This window comes from Tripterygium wilfordii, chromosome 3, assembly GCF_013401445.1.
Source record: "Tripterygium wilfordii isolate XIE 37 chromosome 3, ASM1340144v1, whole genome shotgun sequence".
In the NCBI taxonomy this organism is placed as follows: domain Eukaryota; kingdom Viridiplantae; phylum Streptophyta; class Magnoliopsida; order Celastrales; family Celastraceae; genus Tripterygium; species Tripterygium wilfordii.
The window spans coordinates 1,331,049-1,349,180 of record NC_052234.1 but is presented as its reverse complement, the minus strand read 5'-3'; the positions used below and the strand labels follow the sequence as shown (position 1 = coordinate 1,349,180).

Genomic DNA, 18,132 nt, shown 5'->3' with positions numbered 1-18,132 from the left:
AGGTTTAGAGTTTAGGGTTAAAATAGGATTTAGAGTTTAGAATTTAAGATTTAGGTTAAATTATTAATGTGTTTGTTTGCTTCGAAAGTAATCTGACTAATGAAATCGTGCCATGTCAATACGTTTTTTATAAAGGATGGAGAGCTCCAATTTTTACTCTAATTTTTTACACAAACTCTCAATGATGAATGAAAAAAAAAAAAGTGTCCAACGGCAAGCTAGACCCATTAAAATAAAATTCACCATATGCAAGCGGCGCCTCTTCTCTTTTCGACGATTTTCAATTCTCTCTTTTTGGGCGTTTGTTTGTATCTGTACGTTTTCACCGATCGACACGCTAGGAGCTCTCTCTACTCTCCGAGTTTTTTTTGAATCATACGCAGTTATCGATCGAACCCTAATCGATTTGTACTTGAATTTAAGCAAGATTTCTTATTCTGTACTGGAAGTAATTCGATTGGAAACCTAATCAATAATCCATGGAGGGCAACGCGAAAGTAGGTTTTGGTGATGGAAAGACGAATAACGGTGAGCAAGAACAACGAGAGAACTCTAATTTGAATAATGAACAAGAAACGATTGCATCGATTGAGGCGGTGCCACGACAAGAATTTTAGGATTTGAAAGATTGGAAACCAATATTGACCTGTCGACAATGAATTTGAGACGAAGAAAGATTTCTAGGCACTACACTATTCTTTATGTTCTTTGGGTACATTTAGTTTGCTTATGTTTTGATGTGAATGGAAACCCTGTTAGGAGTATTGGTATTCCTTTCCTTTTGTGTTTTATGAGTCCAGATATTCGTATCCATAATCCATTGCTTATTATGCTTGAGCTTAAAAGTCTACCAACCATCAACGCAAGACTGAGGATAATACTTTCAAGCCAAATGTATCTTCAATGTTGTTCATTATCATAATACTATAGGGTGCATGCATGTTTAGATTTCCTGGTAATCCTAATCCTCTGTATTCTCGGCCCCTCAGGAGAGAGATATTTAGCTTGTAAGTCCTGGGGACTGGGGAGAGACTAAGAAGACCAACTCTGCAAGATAACATAATAATCATAATCAAGTCCATGGTTAATACTTAGGAATATTCCAGCAAATCCTAGAATTCTTTAAGTGCCCTTAGTCCCATAAAAATTTAGGACACCCAGTAAAATTGAACTAACGACCATGAACCTCGATAGCCATTAAAATAAAAATTGAGACTCATTAGAAATAAGTACTGAAGTTATATCCATTGAGAAGCTATGCCAGCTCACTTATGATTGACGGTTTTGCTCTTTGCATTAGTCCATTGTTGTTATGTGGCTGGGTTAAGTGGTGTGCATGTGTATAGACATCAATATTTATGAACGATACTCCGCTCCAATGAAAAAAGTAGTTCTAAACAATTGAGGTCTTTTCCCCAATATCTTGATGCCTTGTCTTTATTGGTATTTGATGTTTTATAATTGCTTTTGGTTTGTTGTATCTTTGTTGTTCTTTGATTGACACTGAATGAATTGGATTAGGAAAGGGCATACATGATGTTAAGGATGAACAACGATGGTAGCGATTATAGAAGTTGGGATGGAAGTTATTTGCATGATGATGAGGACGATTTTGGTGATCTTGATGCGGATACTGATGTGGATGAGGATGAGTATGATGGCACTGATGCAGATGCATTTGATGTGAATGCTCATTCTGATCGAGAGGATAACAACCCCAGCATTGAGTTTGACCCAGCCGTCCATTCAAGTGATGAGGCTTATGCTAGAGCCCTTCAGGAGGCCGAAGAGAGAGAAATTGCCACTAGATTGCTGGCACTTGCTGGGATAAATGATGGTGAGTGTTGTAAATATCTATGACGTATAGCTATATCAGTTATATGTTCTCCTTGTCGTTCCCTAGTTATTGCATGGCCAATATTTTTGAGTTTTTTGGTCGGCAGGAGAAATTGACAACACTGAGGATCATGGTGGTAACTCTCAGGTACCGGTTAACTGAACTAGGGTTATTTACACCCTGCTCTAACCCCACCCCCTTTCTCTCTGTTTCTATGAGTGATGATTTTCGGTCAACCTCTTCTTCTGTATGGAAGTGCCTTATACGTTTTACATTTTGTTAACAACTGCAAATTGATACCAGCCCCCATAAATCGTAATAAAGTTTTTCATGGACGTGGAATTTTGATACCAAACTTCATTACAATGAACTGTTTGGTTTCTCATAGATGTGTTGGGATTTGTAGTTTCCTTGGTTGCAGTCCCTCAGTGTTTTAATAAAATTTTTGCTGTTCAAAAAAAGAGACTCCCATCTGTGTATTCTCAGTTGGAAATGTTTTCTAATTTTTTGAGGCTGTTTTATACCAACTTGGGCTTTTCTAGTGTTTGGGTTCTCCCTATTTCACCCCTCTTCAAAATCCATGCAAAGTTCTTCATCAGTTTATTCTTTTGAAGCTGTTCCCACTTCCCATTGTGATTATAAATTATTAATATATTCTATAAACAGCCACCACCCCACTACCTAGGATTGCATGGTTTTTAGTCAATGCTTGTTTCTCTTACTCAATACCTGAAGCATCGACCACACTCAAGACTGCGGGGTTTATTGAAGAAAAGATTTTTAATTCCCAATACAATTAATATTATTTGGTCACTAATCTTGAGGTCATCTTTATGTTTTGTGTCTCATATGCTTGTGATTTTCAGGATAATTGGGACGTAGTTGATCCGGATCAACTCTCATATGAGGTAACCGGAACTTTGGGATTACAGTGCTTTAAGGTTAATTTTTATTTCTTCAAAAGTCTGATCTCATTATTGCAGGAGTTGCTTGCTCTGGGTGAAGTGCTTGGAAGTGAAAGCAGAGGGCTTTCAGCTGATACTATTGCATCTTTGCCTTCAGTGAACTACAAAGCAGGAAGTAGTCAGAATGAAAACAATGATTCGTATGCACTTCTATCATAATGTTTGAAATTCCAATGGTGTGAGCTCGAGAAATTTAACATTTTATTTTATGCTTCAGGTGTGTTATATGCCGGTTGAACTATGAAGATGGTGAGACCTTGACAGTGCTTTCTTGCAAACATTCCTATCATTCTGAATGCATTAATAATTGGTTAAAGATGCACAAGGTATCGTCCTCTTTGAGTAGTATTCTGTTAAAGCAATGTTCTTCTCAACGTGTTGATCTCTTACTGTTCTCTTTTAGACTGGGTTTCTTACTTTTCTCCTTACTACTCCTTTTTAACTTGCCTTGTACTACTATATCCCCCCATCCTGTTGAACAACCAAAAGAAATGTGTACTGCAGTATCTTTTCAGCATATATTTAATTACCTAACTTTTGAGTTTTGATTGCTGAAAGGCATTCATATCATTGCACTTTCATAAGTTAAATATCACTCACGCTACCTATTCTTCACCTCTAATTGCTTAATTTCATAATCCGAGTAGTTTGGGGTGGGACATTCAGAAATTCATTGAGTGTGAAAATGATAAGACAATCTTTTGGCAAGTATGTTGCAACAAGAAAGTTTTTCTGTGTTGTTCTTTGTAAATCGGTGCAGGTTTGGATCATCTCCTATCTTGCAATGCACATTATAAATGTGTAGTACTTCGCTTTGTGAATGCAGGTCTGTCCTCTTTGTAGTGCTGAGGTCTCCATCTCCGGGCATAGCTAGTAGCAGCTATAGCCATCTCTTTCAATGACTTTGAGCATGAGGGTTCATACTGCTTGTTTATTATGCAGTCTCTCTCCTGCTGAAGGAAAGAGCAGATATTTGATCATCTCCATCAATTCTTATTTCAATGTATCATCAATGCATCGGTATTAGTCCGTGTTTAATTCATTTAAGGCATTTCAGTTTAAGGGAATCATTATAACCATGGTGGTCTGATTCTGCTTCATTTCATCAGATTCTTCCAAAGTCTACTGTGATGTTTGAAGAAGATGGTCTGTCTGTTAGTGGACTATGTCGCTTGCAAGTAATTTTTTGGATCCTTTTTATCAGTATGCTGAAACTGTTACTCCTCTTCGTTGAAGAAGTTTTATTGTTAAAAGTAAAATTACAAAATCATCAAAACAAAAACCTTCAAATACGAGTTCTAAATCAAAGCTTAGAACCAATACTAACGAACTTGAGTCGGATTGGAGAGTATTGTTTTGTATAGGCGATGATTAGATATGTGTTGAGATGTACCACTATTGACTAAACAAAGTCAAAAGCTCTAGTTGAAATCTCATATTCACAAATCGGTTGCACAATTAGTAGCAACAAATCTCATAAACGAAAGATAGACAATCTATAGAGAAAATTCTCCAAAACTACATATCTACACAATAAACAAACTCAAATTGGAAGAACTTTCAATTAGTAGTAACAAATCTCATGAAGGAAAGACACTATAGAGAAAACCTTGCAAAACTATGTATCTAAACGATAAACAAACTCAAATTGGAAGAACTTTCATAAACAGTTCGTTGATCGACCAATATTGTCAATCAATCAAGATCCATGCAAATTAATCGTAGTGACGGTATATTACTGAAAGAAAAGTAGCGAAATTAGAGTAATATTCATTTCATTTGTCATAATATACGAAAATAAAAAGAGTAGGGTTGGAATTTTTATAATACTTCTCAAAAAAAAGAAAAGGAATTTATATAATGTAACATGATGGTCATCGTATATTCTAATATGCTCTCTCTCCCTCCCTGTAACATAGTTTAATAAGATACTTGACGCCGGTGACCACCTGTAGATGTTGAAGAATGCACCACTATTGTCCAGAAATTCTGTTCTAAATCAGACTTTATTTTCACTTCTTGAGAGATGCAAGACAATGTCCGAGTTGAAACAAATTCATGCTCTTGCAATCACTTCTTGCGTCTCCCAGGATGACCCAGTCGTTTCAAGCATCTTAACTTTCTCTGCACTCTCTGATTCAGGAAATGCCGATTATGCTTACCGGGTTTTGTTATATCTTTCAAACCCATCAATCTTCAGCTGGAACACAGTCATTAGAGGCTATTCAAACAGCAAGAACCCGAATCGTTCGATATCTGTTTTTGTGGAAATGTTACGATTTGGGCTCTCACCGGACTATTTAACGTACCCTTTTCTTGCGAAGGCGTCGGCACGTCTATTGAGGCGAGAACTTGGTGTGTCCGTTCATGGCCACATTGTGAGAACTGGGTTTGAGTGTGACAGGTTTATACAGAATTCTCTGATACATATGTACGCCTCCTGTCGGGACATTCTGTACGCACGCAAGGTGTTTGATGGAATCACGAACAAGAACTCAGTTTCGTGGAATTCCATGCTGGATGGGTATGCTAAGTGTTGCAACGTTTCGATGGCTCGCAAACTGTTTGAGGTAATGCCTGAAAGAGATGTTGTGTCGTGGAGTTCTTTGATTGATGGTTATGTTAAGAGCGGGGAGCACAGAGAGGCATTGGCCATTTTTGAGAGAATGTGTACCTCAGGCCCTAGAGCCAATGAAGTGACTATGGTGAGTGTAATGTGTGCTTGTGCACATTTAGGAGCACTTGATAAAGGAAAGATGATGCACGGTTATATGATTGATTGCGGATTGCCATTGAATTTAGTTTTGCGCACTTCTCTTATAGATATGTACGCAAAATGTGGTGCAATAGAGGAGGCCATGGCTGTGTTCCGTGGGATTCCTGTGCGTAGTACCGATGTGTTGCTTTGGAACAGCATGATTGGGGGGTTTGCGATGCATGGTTTTGTTCGAGAGTCCCTAGGATTGTTTACAGAAATGCAGATATCTGGGATCAGACCGGACGAGATTACATATTTGTGCTTGTTGAGTGCTTGCGCTCACGGTGGATTAGTCAAGGAAGCTTGGAATGTCTTTGAATGTATTGAGAAACAGGGCATGACTGCTCAGAGTGAGCACTATGCCTGCATGGTGGATGTTCTGGCACGAGCCGGTCAAGTAGCAGAAGCATATCAATTTTTATGCCAAAAGCCCCTGGAGCCAACAGCTTCGATGTTGGGTGCGCTGCTAAATGGATGTATGAACCATGGAAAATTGGATCTTGCAGAAATAATTGGAAGAAAGCTTATAGAGTTGGAACCGAATCACGATGGTAGGTATGTCGGCTTAGCAAATGCTTATGCTGTGGTCAGACGCTGGGACGAAGCAAGAACCATGAGAGAAGCCATGGAGCGAAGAGGTGTGAAGAAGACTCCCGGATTTAGTTTTCTGGAGATGTCTGGTGCTGTTCATAGATTCATAGCACACGATAAATTACATCCTTATTCAGAGAAAATATACATAATGCTAAATTTTCTTGTAGGGCAAATGAAACTCGACGCTGATAGCGAAAATCAAGAATATTTCTTGTATGAAATTGGAGGTGTCTGAATTGAATACTCCAATCTCTCTATCTTTCAGTCCCTTCCCTCTTCTCTAAAGCTAGAATCAGGATTATTTGTGTTGATGTTTTCATATCAATCTTTTCTTTCTTTTTTTGGTAATGTGGAATCCACTCAGCTGTCCGCCGAACAATTGACCGGTAAACTCCAGGCCACATGGAAGACTCTACAATCCTATGGATCGATTCAGACCTGGGCCGAGTCTCAATGTAGGAGATAACGCAGGGTATCATTCGTACACGCTGGGCTAAGCAATGACCTATCTTGCAAATTGCGATAATGGAAATACTAATGGGACTTCCCGCTCACGCTAAGAGTTACTAAAGTCAGCCAACAACCCATTGTTTCAATCTTTTCTTCTCTAAACCACTCTCTAGAAAAGCTTCCAGTCAGGTAACTGAGAAATAACAATTTCTAACCAGACCATTCATAAGGATTGAAGAATAGTAGATTTTTAGTCCAACTAGCATATAGGAGTAGCTATATATATATCATTAGACACACAATGCAATGATTTACTACATAACTTCGCTAGAGCGTTAAATCAAATCCAATGACCAAATTAAAAAAAAAAAGGAAAAAAGCTGTCCTTATAGCATGTGAAATTAATCTACTCCCCTATATATATATATATGTCTTTGCCCTCAGGAGCAAAGCCCTTCTTAGAGAAACAACTGCCCTGCAGAATATACAAACCAGTAGAGCTTGTCAAAAGATGTTCAACTGAGCATTTTTTGGGCAATTGTAAGTTAAAAAGGTAGATATGTTGACAATACCAAGATTATAGATATAATAGTCTAGAGATTGGAATCTTGAAGGTTAGGCTGAGCAAGCTGGAGATGGTAAGGATGAAACTGAGGAGGAATATTGGTTCCAAGTTGAAGCACACTACTTGGCTGTTCTCCATACAGCTGGGATAAATGATCAAGCATTGCCTGCTGCTGCTGATGATGATGATGCTCCACCGGCTTCGCTTCTCCCACCATTGCCTGCTGATAGTCCAACGCCGCCCGATGCTCCTGGATCTAATTACACAGTATCCATATATTTGTATATATATAACTTGTTATATATGGTTCTGACACACACACACACACACACACACACACACATATATATATATATAGCATTGCCATTGTTGATTCAGGTTAATAGCTAGCTAGCAACAAATTTACTCACCCAGCGGTACATGTTGCTGTTTTCCTCCTCCAGAATTCGCTCCTTCCTGCGAAGATTGTCCAGCTGCTGTTGCAATAGCTCCTTCTGCATACCAAAACAGCATGATCAGTAGTTGACAGATTAATCAATCAATTAAGACAAATGAGGTGAGATTGAGTAAATTAAATATGTATAACCTTGCGGTCGCGGACTTTGTTAACGGAGCGTTCAAGTTGTTGTTCAAGTTCTTGCAACTGATCAAAGGGAATAGAAGCCATGTCTTCACCAGTGTAACACTGCATACTTAGTTGAAGACGCTTAGTTTCTTTTCTCAGCACTGTCAATTCATGCTGTATCTGTTCCTGCAAAATTATTTAATAGAATAATTAATAAACTCTCATGACAATTCAATCACATGAAGATCCTACTTACCCTGTCGTCATGTTCAGGGATTCGAGCTCCGGTAACCTTCTGGTACCTTTCTATGATATCCTCCATCCTGTAAATTCATCAGGTAACTAATAAATTCATAACAGAACAATCTTTTCGGCTAGATCATGAAAAAAACCTTGTTACAAATCTACCTAGGAATTCGACCATGGAAATTTCGGATTATGTCTGGTACTAAGTGTGTATCTAGCTATCAAATATGCTACAAACATTTAACATCATGTCTTGGATCTATTATGCATGTCAGTAAACTTTGAATTTAAACAATATATATACATATATATATATAACATCTCTATAAATACTATTAATTAGTGGCAAAAGATCATTAATCCAGACAATTAGAGTGAGTTTAAAAATGATAAATATACAAGTAAATTAAACTACATATTATGGGTTGATCAGATCTGTAGCACATATATTGGGGAAAAAAGAGGAGGAAAAAAAAATCGAAACTTTGATGGAAACCCTAGTTTGTCAGATATGCATGTGATGGAAAGTGAATCATGGAACTACTCAAGTTGGTTTGCAGAGATTTCAGTGAGTCTAATCTGATCATGAATTCAAACATATTCTTCAATCATAAAAATCTCAGAAGAAAAATAAATAAATCTAGACCTAATCACAAGTAGCCATATAGTGATTTGAAACAGAAGATTAAAGGCATGAAACAAAAAAAAAAGAAAAAGAAAAAGAAAAAGGAGAGACCTTGAAGAGTCACTGCAGTACTGGCACAACTTTCCAGTTGCAGAGAAGATAATAAGCCCAATTTGGGCATCACAAAGCACAGAAAGCTCATGTGTCTTCTTCAAAAGACCTCCTCTCCTCTTTGAGAATGTCACTTGCCTTGTTGTCTGGTTCTCAATCTTCTTGATCTCTATCTTCCCTCTCCCCATAATAATTATCAAATCAAACCCTAGAATTAACCACAGCTGGAAAACCCAATTAAGCAATGAGTTCCACAGATGACGGAAGGAAAAATTACTACACAGACATGTATATATATATATATAATTATCTAACAAAACCCATTTAAGGGCACAGAGATTTAGGTCACAAGAAATGGAAGGGAAAAAAAAAACCCAATTAGTATAAAAATATATGATGAAACTGATGTTATAAAAAGGGACTAATAGACACAAAAGTGATGAAAAAAAATGGAAAACTAAGCTTCAAACCCCTTAACTCTACTTACTTCTGCTCTCTTGGTATGTCTTGTAAAGCAAGAGATGGAAGGGAAGAGAGAAACACTTTCTTTCTTTGTTTGCAATGTATGCACATATGGAAGACCCTATTTATGCAAAACATACATGCCTTGTTACACACATACATATATACATTTATACCTATATACTCATATATATGTATATGTATATATGCAACATATGCATGGTCTCTCAACTACACATAAAAACTTTAAGACAATGGTGGCATAATTGTAATTTATTGTAGCAAGTTTTCCTTTTGTTTTTGTCATGTAATGCAAGCAATTGGACAAAAGAGTTACAGTGACTGTTAACCACTCTCAGATCTTCAGCGAAGCAACCTCAATGTGTACCAATTTAGGAAAGATTTAACACTGGTTAGCCTTGACTAGGGTTACTATAAAAAGGAATTGATAGAGAAGGTAGGGTTTGGTAGAAAACCCTAACCCAATACCTATAATGGGAAAAGACAAAATGTAACAATCTTTCTGACAGAAAAAACTTCAATTTAATGCGATATGGTATGTAAGTCGAGTATTTCATTACTTTCAAATATAAATTACACTATATTCAACATTTTATATTAATTATTTGTATCAATTAAAACCTAAGTTAGGCTCCTAGGTTTCCACATAAACTCCTAGTAATTTTTAAACATATAATACAAGTTTCTCTTTTGGACATCCAATATAAACCTAAACTCGGATTGTCAAACTCGCACGCACAGAAGTTTCTCAACCGATGACAAAGTAAATTCGGCCAAAACCTAACGCATGTCCATAAGCTCACGTGCACTCCAAGTATGTCATGCATAATTAGCATATATATGTTAATATCTAAATTAACAATCAATTCTATGTTCTTACGTGTGTCTAATGTCTTTATATAACAAAGATTAATTAAGAGCTTCTTGATGCTACTTATTTTTAGCATACCAAAAACAAAAATCATGCATATGGAATGAAACCTTGTGGATATGTGAACGCAAAAGAACAAGTAATTGATTTGTTTTAGCTTAATTAGCATGACATATTCTATTTCAATCCAATTATGTGTTATGCAAATTAGAATAAAATGCAGTTAAAATCCCTCTAATTTAGAACCCTAATAACTACTGCAAGAATACTGATCACCCAATTGTTTCAGATATTCATGCATGTCTATATTTATATGTGCTTAAATAATTCTATGAGGAATTAACTAATTGAAGGTTTAAGTTATTATTGTACTAATTATAATTAATCAGCAACTAATATATATTTCTTATGTCTAATTTTGTTGGCCAATATTTCTAGACCGACAATTTAACAGTGTAGTATATGTACATGAATTCTAGTAAGTAAATATATAAAAGGGACAAGTCAATTGGTCCTAAATAGTTTTGTTTTATACCTCACTGTCCCCATCATCGCATCCCTATAATTAATTAATTACCTCCTGCACTGCAGTTTCCAGCCCTATATATATACATACACACATTTATTTGGATTTTCCAGTCCCTACTTGGTTTTTTGTGAAACGAGGAGGAGAATTCGAACTCTGATTACCTGGGTGATACACACTATATATCCTTACTACTTCAACTAGTGGCTCGGGTGCTCCAGCCTTACTTGTTGAAACCATCATCCCTATCGTGTTTGTGTCAAATTAATTCTATATTTATGCATACTTTTTTGAAAAAAAAAATCAATTAAAGAACACAATTAATTAATTAATTAATTACTGAAAATGGAAGACCAATTGTAAGAATTAGTGGGTTAATTACAATAGGTTGAAAATCCACAAATGCAACAGCACAGATGAGTGAAGTTGGGTTTGGTGGTTACTAGTCAAAGTCATGCCATTAGTATTCGATTCTTCACATGCTCTTTGCAGACTATATATATATATATATATATATATACACACACATATATTATATGTATATGTGTTCATCATGACTGCTCCACGCGGTTCTCTCAGGCTCTCCATTCTACACAGGGTGCACAAAGAAAATTTAACTTGAAGAAGACTCTACTCTCTAGTAGTCCAACCCTTTCAATTTTGCAACCAACAAAAATAATCAAACTAAAATAATTTTATAGAATTATTCTTATAATTTGCAGAAATTAAGAGGCAAGCAATAGAAGAAGAAGATGAGAAGGTTTGGCCTAAATCAATTCATTCGAAGTATTATCCGCTTTGGGTCCATGATTGCACGGTACTATTGTCCTTCAAAATAGCTCTTACGTGTTTGAGGTTGGACTTTATCTTATAAATCATATCACCTGGCTTTCACCAAGCCAAGCGATGTACATGACTATTAGCCTTAACAATTAAAACAACCAAAATAAAAAGGTTGCATGATGAGCAGTTTATTGATTATCCTAAGGTTAAAACTGATTATTACAAATCAATGAATTAATATACAAAGGATAATTGATTAATATTAGATATTATCTCCATCATTAGATATTTCAGCATCAAGTGGAAATGTGATTGATGCTTATTGAATATATATATATAGGGTGACAAACTTATTTGGACATGCATATTTGGTCATCATATAGATGATTATATAGCAATTCGATCAAATATTCTGTTAGAGTAACACATCGGTTAAGTGATATCCAACCATGTGATATATAAGCTTGTCAAAATCCCTACCACATATGAAAGGTTTTTTCTTAGGCTTAAGAAAGTTGGGCTTAACCCATTTGCTGAGTCTAGGAGAAAAGCCGTGTGAACCCGATGTATCGATGGGAACCGGACAACCCAAAACGAATAATATCTATGATGTGAGTGGGGCTTGGAATTTTCAACATGGTATCGAGAGCATGTCTCGGTCCAAGTCCAATTATATACATACCATACGTACGTGTGTGTGTGTGTATATATATATATATGTATACTTTTCCTAATGAATTGAATGTTATGATCACCTACTCATGTCTATTGGTGTATATGTCTTGACTAGAATTGGATCGATTGCATTTTATTTGAAAGTATACGTCTTTGATTAATTAGTTCAACACTTTCTCGGAGAATGGCCGTCGGAGGATTGGTTGATCATGGTGGGGGAGGAACTATGAAGGTGGTGTTCGTGGTGGTCACATGTCTTGTTGCAGCCACCGGAGGGCTTATCTTCGATAATGATATTGGTGTCATAGGTTAATTTGCTTCTCATCATATTCACTTCTGGATTAAATCTAAGGTTGAAATCCAGTTATACCATGATGTTTTTTCCTTAAAAAAAACAAAGAAATACTAATGGTACAAGTAGTAAATAACAGTTGATGCCAAACTCAAAAGTACTCGACCTAATAGATTTTGCTAACACCCGGTTGGAGTGAGTGGGATCACAAATCTTTGTAGCGTCAAATTTGGTTGTGTTGGGCGAGTTGTGGCGAAGGGGCTTGTTAATCTAAATCTCATATTACCCAGGGAAAGACATAAAAGTGCATACTATAATATGTCAAATCTCCTAACTTAGTTAACGCGTTTTTTTTGGGCCGAAGGGAACAAAATCGTGCGAGCTATTATGAGGACTGATCCAAAACGGACAACATTCACTAGGTCCAAGGAGAGACGGACAAGCCATCAATGTTTCAGTGAACATTTTCTTCACCTTCATCATTGCACAAGTCTTCCTGCCTATGCTTCTGCTTAGTGATGACAGTCTTTGTAGCATTTTCTGAGCCAGAGACCAGAAATGACTTGGAAGAAATTGGAAGCTTGGAAATGACTTGGAAGAAATTGTCACCTAAATATAAGGTCATCCAAGCTATATCCTGGCTATGCATATGGTGTAGGAAACAAAAAGGCAATCTGCCTGGTTATATCCATATACACAAAAAGAATCTAATCCCACATTAACAGCATAAATTTTCTACAAAAATAGGTAATAGACCAGATTTGACAGATATAGAATTTCCAGAAAAATTAGTGGATTGGAAGAGATAGAAGCCTATTTTTGGACAGAGTTATGTAGGATCCATCTTTTTCACAGCAGAACCACTCAACCTGAATTCTTATAAATAATGGTGATTTTCATTAGAATATAGAAGGTAACCTGGGCTGAAAGGTAAACAAGAGATTGTAGAAGGAGAGCCTTTGTTTTCCCACTGGTGCATATGAAGGATTTAGCAACTCAAATCGCTTTGAGAGATCCCTCTTATTCACCTGGAAAAGAAAGGCGTTAGCGATTAAGCTCCTTGGAAAAATCTCTTGTATCATATTTAAGTAAAGACGGCCAAAAGGCGTTGCTGGTTTCCTGAAATATAAAGATGGCAGGAGGTGCATTTGTAGCTCATGGTGGGGGAAGGATCTATGAAGGCAAAGTCACCCTCTTTGTGGTGATCACTTGTCTTGTCGCTGCCACCGGAGGTCTTATCTTCGGTTATGACATTGGTGTCTCAGGTTCACTTCTCATCACAATTTTTCATTTTTCTCCGGATTCACAATGGCTTCTTCACTTGTGTTATATGATCTGATACTTGAATGTACATTTTGCAGGAGGTGTGACATCAATGCCACAATTCTTGACCAAGTTCTTCCCTTCGGTGTTGGACAAGATGAATGACAAAACCCGTCATGAGACTGAATACTGCAAATTTGACAGTCAGAAACTTACATTGTTTACCTCTTCCCTGTACCTTGCGGCACTGGTGGCTTCCTTCTTTGCTTCTGTGGTAACCAGAGCCTTTGGCCGTAAAATCTCCATGTTGTTTGGAGGTCTTGTCTTCCTCTTTGGTGCTCTTCTGAATGGATTTGCCACCAACATTGAGATGCTAATTATTGGCCGTTTGTTGCTTGGTATTGGTGTTGGATTTGCTAATCAGGTAACTATTTTCCTCTCACATTTTGTATTGAGATTGGCATTGGTTTATTTCAACCTGTTTCTGCTTATTTTCTGTAGGCCGTTCCGGTCTATCTCTCCGAGATGGCACCAGCCAAGATTCGTGGAGCTCTCAACATGTGTTTCCAAATGGCCATCACAATTGGCATCCTAGCAGCAGGTCTGATCAATTATGGAACAGCCAAAATCGAAAGCGGAAATGGTTGGAGGATTTCTCTAGGTCTTGCAGCCGTTCCAGCCCTGATTATGGCCATTGGGTCTCTCTGCCTACCAGACACACCCAATTCCATTCTTGAGAGAGGCAATGCTGAGAAGGCAAAGAAAATGCTTCAGAAGATCCGCGGCACTGACAATGTTGAAGAGGAGTTTCAAGACCTTCTTGATGCAACTGAAGCCGCAAAGAGAGTTGAACATCCATGGAGAAACATATTGCAACCGCAATACAGACCTCAACTAGTCATTTGCATCCTTGTTCCGTTCTTCCAACAGCTCACTGGAATCAATGTCATCATGTTCTACGCTCCGGTCCTTTTCAAAACTTTAGGCTTTGGTGATGATGCTTCACTCATGTCTGCAGTTATAACCGGTGGTGTTAATGTCCTTGCCACCTTTGTTTCCATCTACTGCGCAGACAGGTTCGGGCGCAGGGCTTTGTTCCTTGAAGGTGGCGGCCAAATGCTTATCAGCCAGGTACTTCAAATCATTATTTTCCTCTTACCATGGAATAGCTTCACAAAACTTTTACTGATGCTTGATAAAAACCAACGCAGATCTTAGTAGGAGTCATGATAGCACTGAAATTTGGTGTCAATGGTGATGGAGAACTGTCCAAGTTTGATGCGGATTTCATCCTCTTCTTGATCTGTGTTTACGTAGCAGCATTTGCGTGGTCGTGGGGACCTTTGGGTTGGTTGGTGCCCAGTGAAATTTGCCCTTTGGAAATCCGATCAGCAGGCCAAGCCATCAATGTCTCCGTGAACATGCTCTTCACCTTCATCATTGCTCAAGTCTTCCTGTCCATGCTTTGCCACATGAAATTCGGTCTCGTCTTTTTCTTTGCTGTCTTTGTGGTTATAATGACCTTCTTCGTAGCCTTCTTCGTGCCGGAGACGAAGAACGTACCCATTGAAGAGATGAATGCAGTGTGGAAGGCACACTGGTTCTGGAGCAGGTACATCCCAGATGATGCTGTCATTGGCGGCAACAATAACAGGAAATCATCTGATGCTTGAAAGGAGCAGAAGAAGAAACTGCGCTCTTCAAATGGCATATGGTTTCTGTTTGTAAGTCCCTGGTTGCAAATATTGTAAAAGTGAGAAAATATCAATCAATAGAGAGAGAAAACTCTACAATGCTTGTCCACCTTTTTTTTATCCTCTTATATTAACACTGGGAAGTGGGATCCACCCATATGACATGGTGTTCCCTACAGATAATCCATGGACTTGAACATCATCAGCAAGTATCACCAACAGAAAGAGTTCTATCTCTGTCAAATAAACTAACCAAATAATTACGGAAAGATTCTGAGGCTCCACATTGGTCTAGGAACAAGTTATTGAGATTTTATAGCTCAAATCCATAGTTGAATGACATATACAGAGTGTATAGCTATACAGCGAAATTTGTAACTCCGTCCATATCTCACATTTTTAACACAAAGGTCAGAATTTGGAAGGAAAATCCGTGTTTCCGGAGTACATAAGAAGACTACGCCACTGATTTTGATCCCAGGAGACCATCAAGGTACTCTTTAAGCTTCACCTTGGTTATTGCACCTTCCCTCCTGCTTTCAGGAACTTCTTGTCCATTCTTGAAAAGAATCAAGGCTGGTAATCCATAGACTTTGTATTCTTCAATTAGTTGCGGATTTGCATCATGATCAATCTTAACAACCGTTAATCTGTCTCCATATTCCTAAAATTCCAGAAGGGAACCTCATTTCAGAAAAGATGATAAGTTTTTGATAAAGAATAAACAAGTCAATGGCAAGACCATTATTGAGAAATTTCGATTCCGTAAATAGCCTAACCTTGCACACAAACTGAAGCCTCTAATTCAGGGGAAACTCATTAATTCAATGAAATGGCTACTTGATACATTAAAAATGTAACCGAACAGGCAACAGAATACTAACTAAAATTCAAATTAAATCGACTTGTAGCAATATGCAAGAGTATCTGCTACTTAACATTTAGTATGGCATGCATGGAAAAATAGAGATGAATATTACCATAGTTATGCTATAATGAGAGTCATACATTGAGATGCACACACCACGGGCTCAAGACAGATGCACACACCACGGGCTCAAGAAAAATGGGTAACCATTGCTCTGGAAGGACTAGAAAATATGGGAGCAAACTAATAAAGCAAACTTTATATCTTTCTTGGTGGTATTCTTCTCTTAGAAACAGATTTTGCAAACACTATTAAGTAAATATGGTGTACGTGATGAAAACCTTTCACGTTTGACCTTTGACTAATTCATCCTTGCTTCAAACTTCATCTTGACTTAGTAACTATCTGTCCGAGAGTCCATTGATCTTTTATCTGATAATATAGTTGTACTTGTAGGCGAAGTGAACCAACAAACTGGAAAACCCTACAACTGTAACATTTCAGAACTGATAGAGAAACAGTTGACTACAGATGCTCATCTCATAAGAAGTAATAAAGAAATACAACAGGAGCTCCATCTTTCCCCAAAATGCTCATATCATCACATCAATTATTCATCGGATACTAGATGCAAACACCATTTATGGGAAGCAAGAAAACCATCAACCATCCAGCGGATTGAGCTTTATGCAACACAGTGACAACTCAGAAATTCAGAAATTCTAGTGACAAAGACAACATTGGTTATTCAGAAATTCAGTATTAAACTCCTTCCAAAATCTGAATTGATAAACTTCCCTAGAATATTGATTGACTAAACTGTGCCATAATTCCCAAAATGAGCGGGATTTATGCTATAGTTCAGAAAGGAAAATTGATAGGGCAGGCAAAACAGCTTACTAAAGTAAATCTAATCGAGTCTGGATGCCACAATTCAAAAACCAAACATGCTCCCAAAGGATGTCCATAAACAAATTCATACACCGAAACTTATAAATAATTAAATAAGCAAATACTAATTTGGAAGAGAAAGGAAGAATGAATGAGTGAACCTGAGCGACCCATTCAATAGCAGGAGCAATTAACCGGCAAGGCCCGCACCAAGTGGCCACGAACTCAACTAGAACCGGGCGTTCAGACTCCAAGACGGTTCTGGCGAACTGGCTTTGAGTGATCTCCGTAATCCCACACGTTATCGCGGATTTATGAGCTGCAGAGTAACCTCGAGAACGCAGCTTCAGGTTTCTTTTAGAATGAGAAGTAAAGAGGAGCTTCGTCGACCACGGTAATGAGGAAACGGCGGGAATGGTGTGTGATCTATTGGAATCTGTAACTGCACAAACAGGACGAAGTGTTGGGCTCAAGAAAGCTGTTGAACTAGAGAGGAGCGTATCCATGGCTACGAGTTTGGGGGATACAGATTGTGGGATTTGGAGCAGTTGGAAACTTGGAAGTGATGATGGAGAATCTCGACAGGAAGGAGCGGCCATTATGCGGCCACGTATGAGATCACATGGGCTTTGTAGTAATGAATTTTACATGGGCCGAAAAGACGCTCGAACCCTTTTAGCAGTCTTTACAAAGCCCACTTCAATTAACTATCTTTTGATGCTCCTCAAGACATGCAAAGCAACCCAGTGGTTCCCAACCATTTTGAAAAATAATAAATATGTAGTATTTTGTATGACGATTTCAACGATATTTTTGCGTTGATATTTAAGAAGTATTTAGTGTTCATTTTTGGTCAACGAAGTGTCTCACGACGTTCTGAACCCAACTCACGTATTTCGCCTAAGATGAAGGAAACGATGGGAAATCCGTCTTTTGAGAGCTATCGACCTACTGAATAAATATTCCTGTGACGGCCTGTTCCTCCTGCACAGAAATATAGTGAAATCAAAATAGTCTTTCTTTGGTATGAAAACAAAAAAAGGTTAGCGACGGGTCTCCGATAAACAATT

The 18,132-nt window shown here is 37.7% G+C and overlaps 5 protein-coding genes across 6 annotated transcripts; 3 read left to right on the top strand and 2 right to left on the bottom strand.

Annotated features, from left to right (window-relative positions):
* Positions 1-200: 200 nt before the first annotated feature.
* LOC119993012 (E3 ubiquitin ligase BIG BROTHER-related-like) lies at positions 201-4,008 on the top strand. Its single transcript, XM_038839893.1, has 7 exons — positions 201-602; positions 1,522-1,837; positions 1,944-1,984; positions 2,704-2,745; positions 2,821-2,942; positions 3,020-3,128; positions 3,629-4,008. The coding sequence occupies exons 1-7, from the start codon at positions 480-482 to the stop codon at positions 3,674-3,676; spliced, it is 801 nt and encodes a 266-aa protein (XP_038695821.1). The 5' UTR covers positions 201-479; the 3' UTR covers positions 3,677-4,008.
* A 290-nt stretch (positions 4,009-4,298) lies between these two features.
* Positions 4,299-6,411, top strand: LOC119989726 (pentatricopeptide repeat-containing protein At5g08305-like). The gene is made up of 2 exons (XM_038835406.1): positions 4,299-4,354; positions 4,728-6,411. Exon 2 carries the CDS (start codon positions 4,758-4,760, stop codon positions 6,387-6,389), a length of 1,632 nt encoding a protein of 543 aa, XP_038691334.1. The 5' UTR covers positions 4,299-4,354; positions 4,728-4,757; the 3' UTR covers positions 6,390-6,411.
* Positions 6,412-6,947: 536 nt separating this feature from the next.
* LOC119989736 (protein TRANSPARENT TESTA 16) lies at positions 6,948-9,265 on the bottom strand. 2 transcript variants are annotated; one of them, XM_038835417.1, is made up of 7 exons: positions 9,204-9,265; positions 8,717-8,940; positions 7,991-8,057; positions 7,756-7,920; positions 7,580-7,663; positions 7,177-7,425; positions 6,948-7,079 (listed from the first exon to the last, which is right to left on the bottom strand). In XM_038835417.1, the coding sequence occupies exons 2-6, from the start codon at positions 8,902-8,904 to the stop codon at positions 7,198-7,200; spliced, it is 732 nt and encodes a 243-aa protein (XP_038691345.1). In that variant the 5' UTR covers positions 8,905-8,940; positions 9,204-9,265; the 3' UTR covers positions 6,948-7,079; positions 7,177-7,197. The 2 variants fall into 2 exon arrangements, with proteins under 2 accessions (XP_038691345.1, XP_038691354.1); XM_038835426.1 differs by having other exon boundaries at positions 7,177-7,419.
* Positions 9,266-13,143: 3,878 nt separating this feature from the next.
* On the top strand, positions 13,144-15,448 carry LOC119986559 (sugar transport protein 10-like). The gene is made up of 4 exons (XM_038831172.1): positions 13,144-13,611; positions 13,708-14,033; positions 14,111-14,740; positions 14,821-15,448. The coding sequence occupies exons 1-4, from the start codon at positions 13,479-13,481 to the stop codon at positions 15,280-15,282; spliced, it is 1,551 nt and encodes a 516-aa protein (XP_038687100.1). The 5' UTR covers positions 13,144-13,478; the 3' UTR covers positions 15,283-15,448.
* A 141-nt stretch (positions 15,449-15,589) lies between these two features.
* Positions 15,590-17,676, bottom strand: LOC119986549 (thioredoxin X, chloroplastic). Its single transcript, XM_038831162.1, has 2 exons — positions 17,224-17,676; positions 15,590-15,967 (listed from the first exon to the last, which is right to left on the bottom strand). The coding sequence occupies exons 1-2, from the start codon at positions 17,659-17,661 to the stop codon at positions 15,761-15,763; spliced, it is 645 nt and encodes a 214-aa protein (XP_038687090.1). The 5' UTR covers positions 17,662-17,676; the 3' UTR covers positions 15,590-15,760.
* Between the last annotated feature and the right edge of the window lie 456 nt (positions 17,677-18,132).

Coding starts and splice junctions, on each gene's coding strand:
- LOC119989726 (XM_038835406.1), top strand. CDS start 4,758: ATGTTGAAGAATGCACCACTATTGTCCAGAAATTCTGTTCTAAATCAG.
- LOC119986559 (XM_038831172.1), top strand. CDS start 13,479: ATGGCAGGAGGTGCATTTGTAGCTCATGGTGGGGGAAGGATCTATGAA. Junction 13,612..13,707: donor TTATGACATTGGTGTCTCAG/GTTCACTTCTCA, acceptor TACATTTTGCAG/GAGGTGTGACATCAATGCCA. Junction 14,034..14,110: donor GTGTTGGATTTGCTAATCAG/GTAACTATTTTC, acceptor TATTTTCTGTAG/GCCGTTCCGGTCTATCTCTC.
- LOC119989736 (XM_038835417.1), bottom strand. CDS start 8,904: ATGGGGAGAGGGAAGATAGAGATCAAGAAGATTGAGAACCAGACAACA. Junction 7,664..7,755: donor ACAAAGTCCGCGACCGCAAG/GTTATACATATT, acceptor TTTGGTATGCAG/AAGGAGCTATTGCAACAGCA. Junction 7,426..7,579: donor ACAGCAACATGTACCGCTGG/GTGAGTAAATTT, acceptor CTGTGTAATTAG/ATCCAGGAGCATCGGGCGGC.
- LOC119986549 (XM_038831162.1), bottom strand. CDS start 17,661: ATGGCCGCTCCTTCCTGTCGAGATTCTCCATCATCACTTCCAAGTTTC. Junction 15,968..17,223: donor CTATTGAATGGGTCGCTCAG/GTTCACTCATTC, acceptor CTGGAATTTTAG/GAATATGGAGACAGATTAAC.
- LOC119993012 (XM_038839893.1), top strand. CDS start 480: ATGGAGGGCAACGCGAAAGTAGGTTTTGGTGATGGAAAGACGAATAAC. Junction 1,838..1,943: donor ACTTGCTGGGATAAATGATG/GTGAGTGTTGTA, acceptor TTTGGTCGGCAG/GAGAAATTGACAACACTGAG. Junction 3,129..3,628: donor ATTGGTTAAAGATGCACAAG/GTATCGTCCTCT, acceptor TTGTGAATGCAG/GTCTGTCCTCTTTGTAGTGC.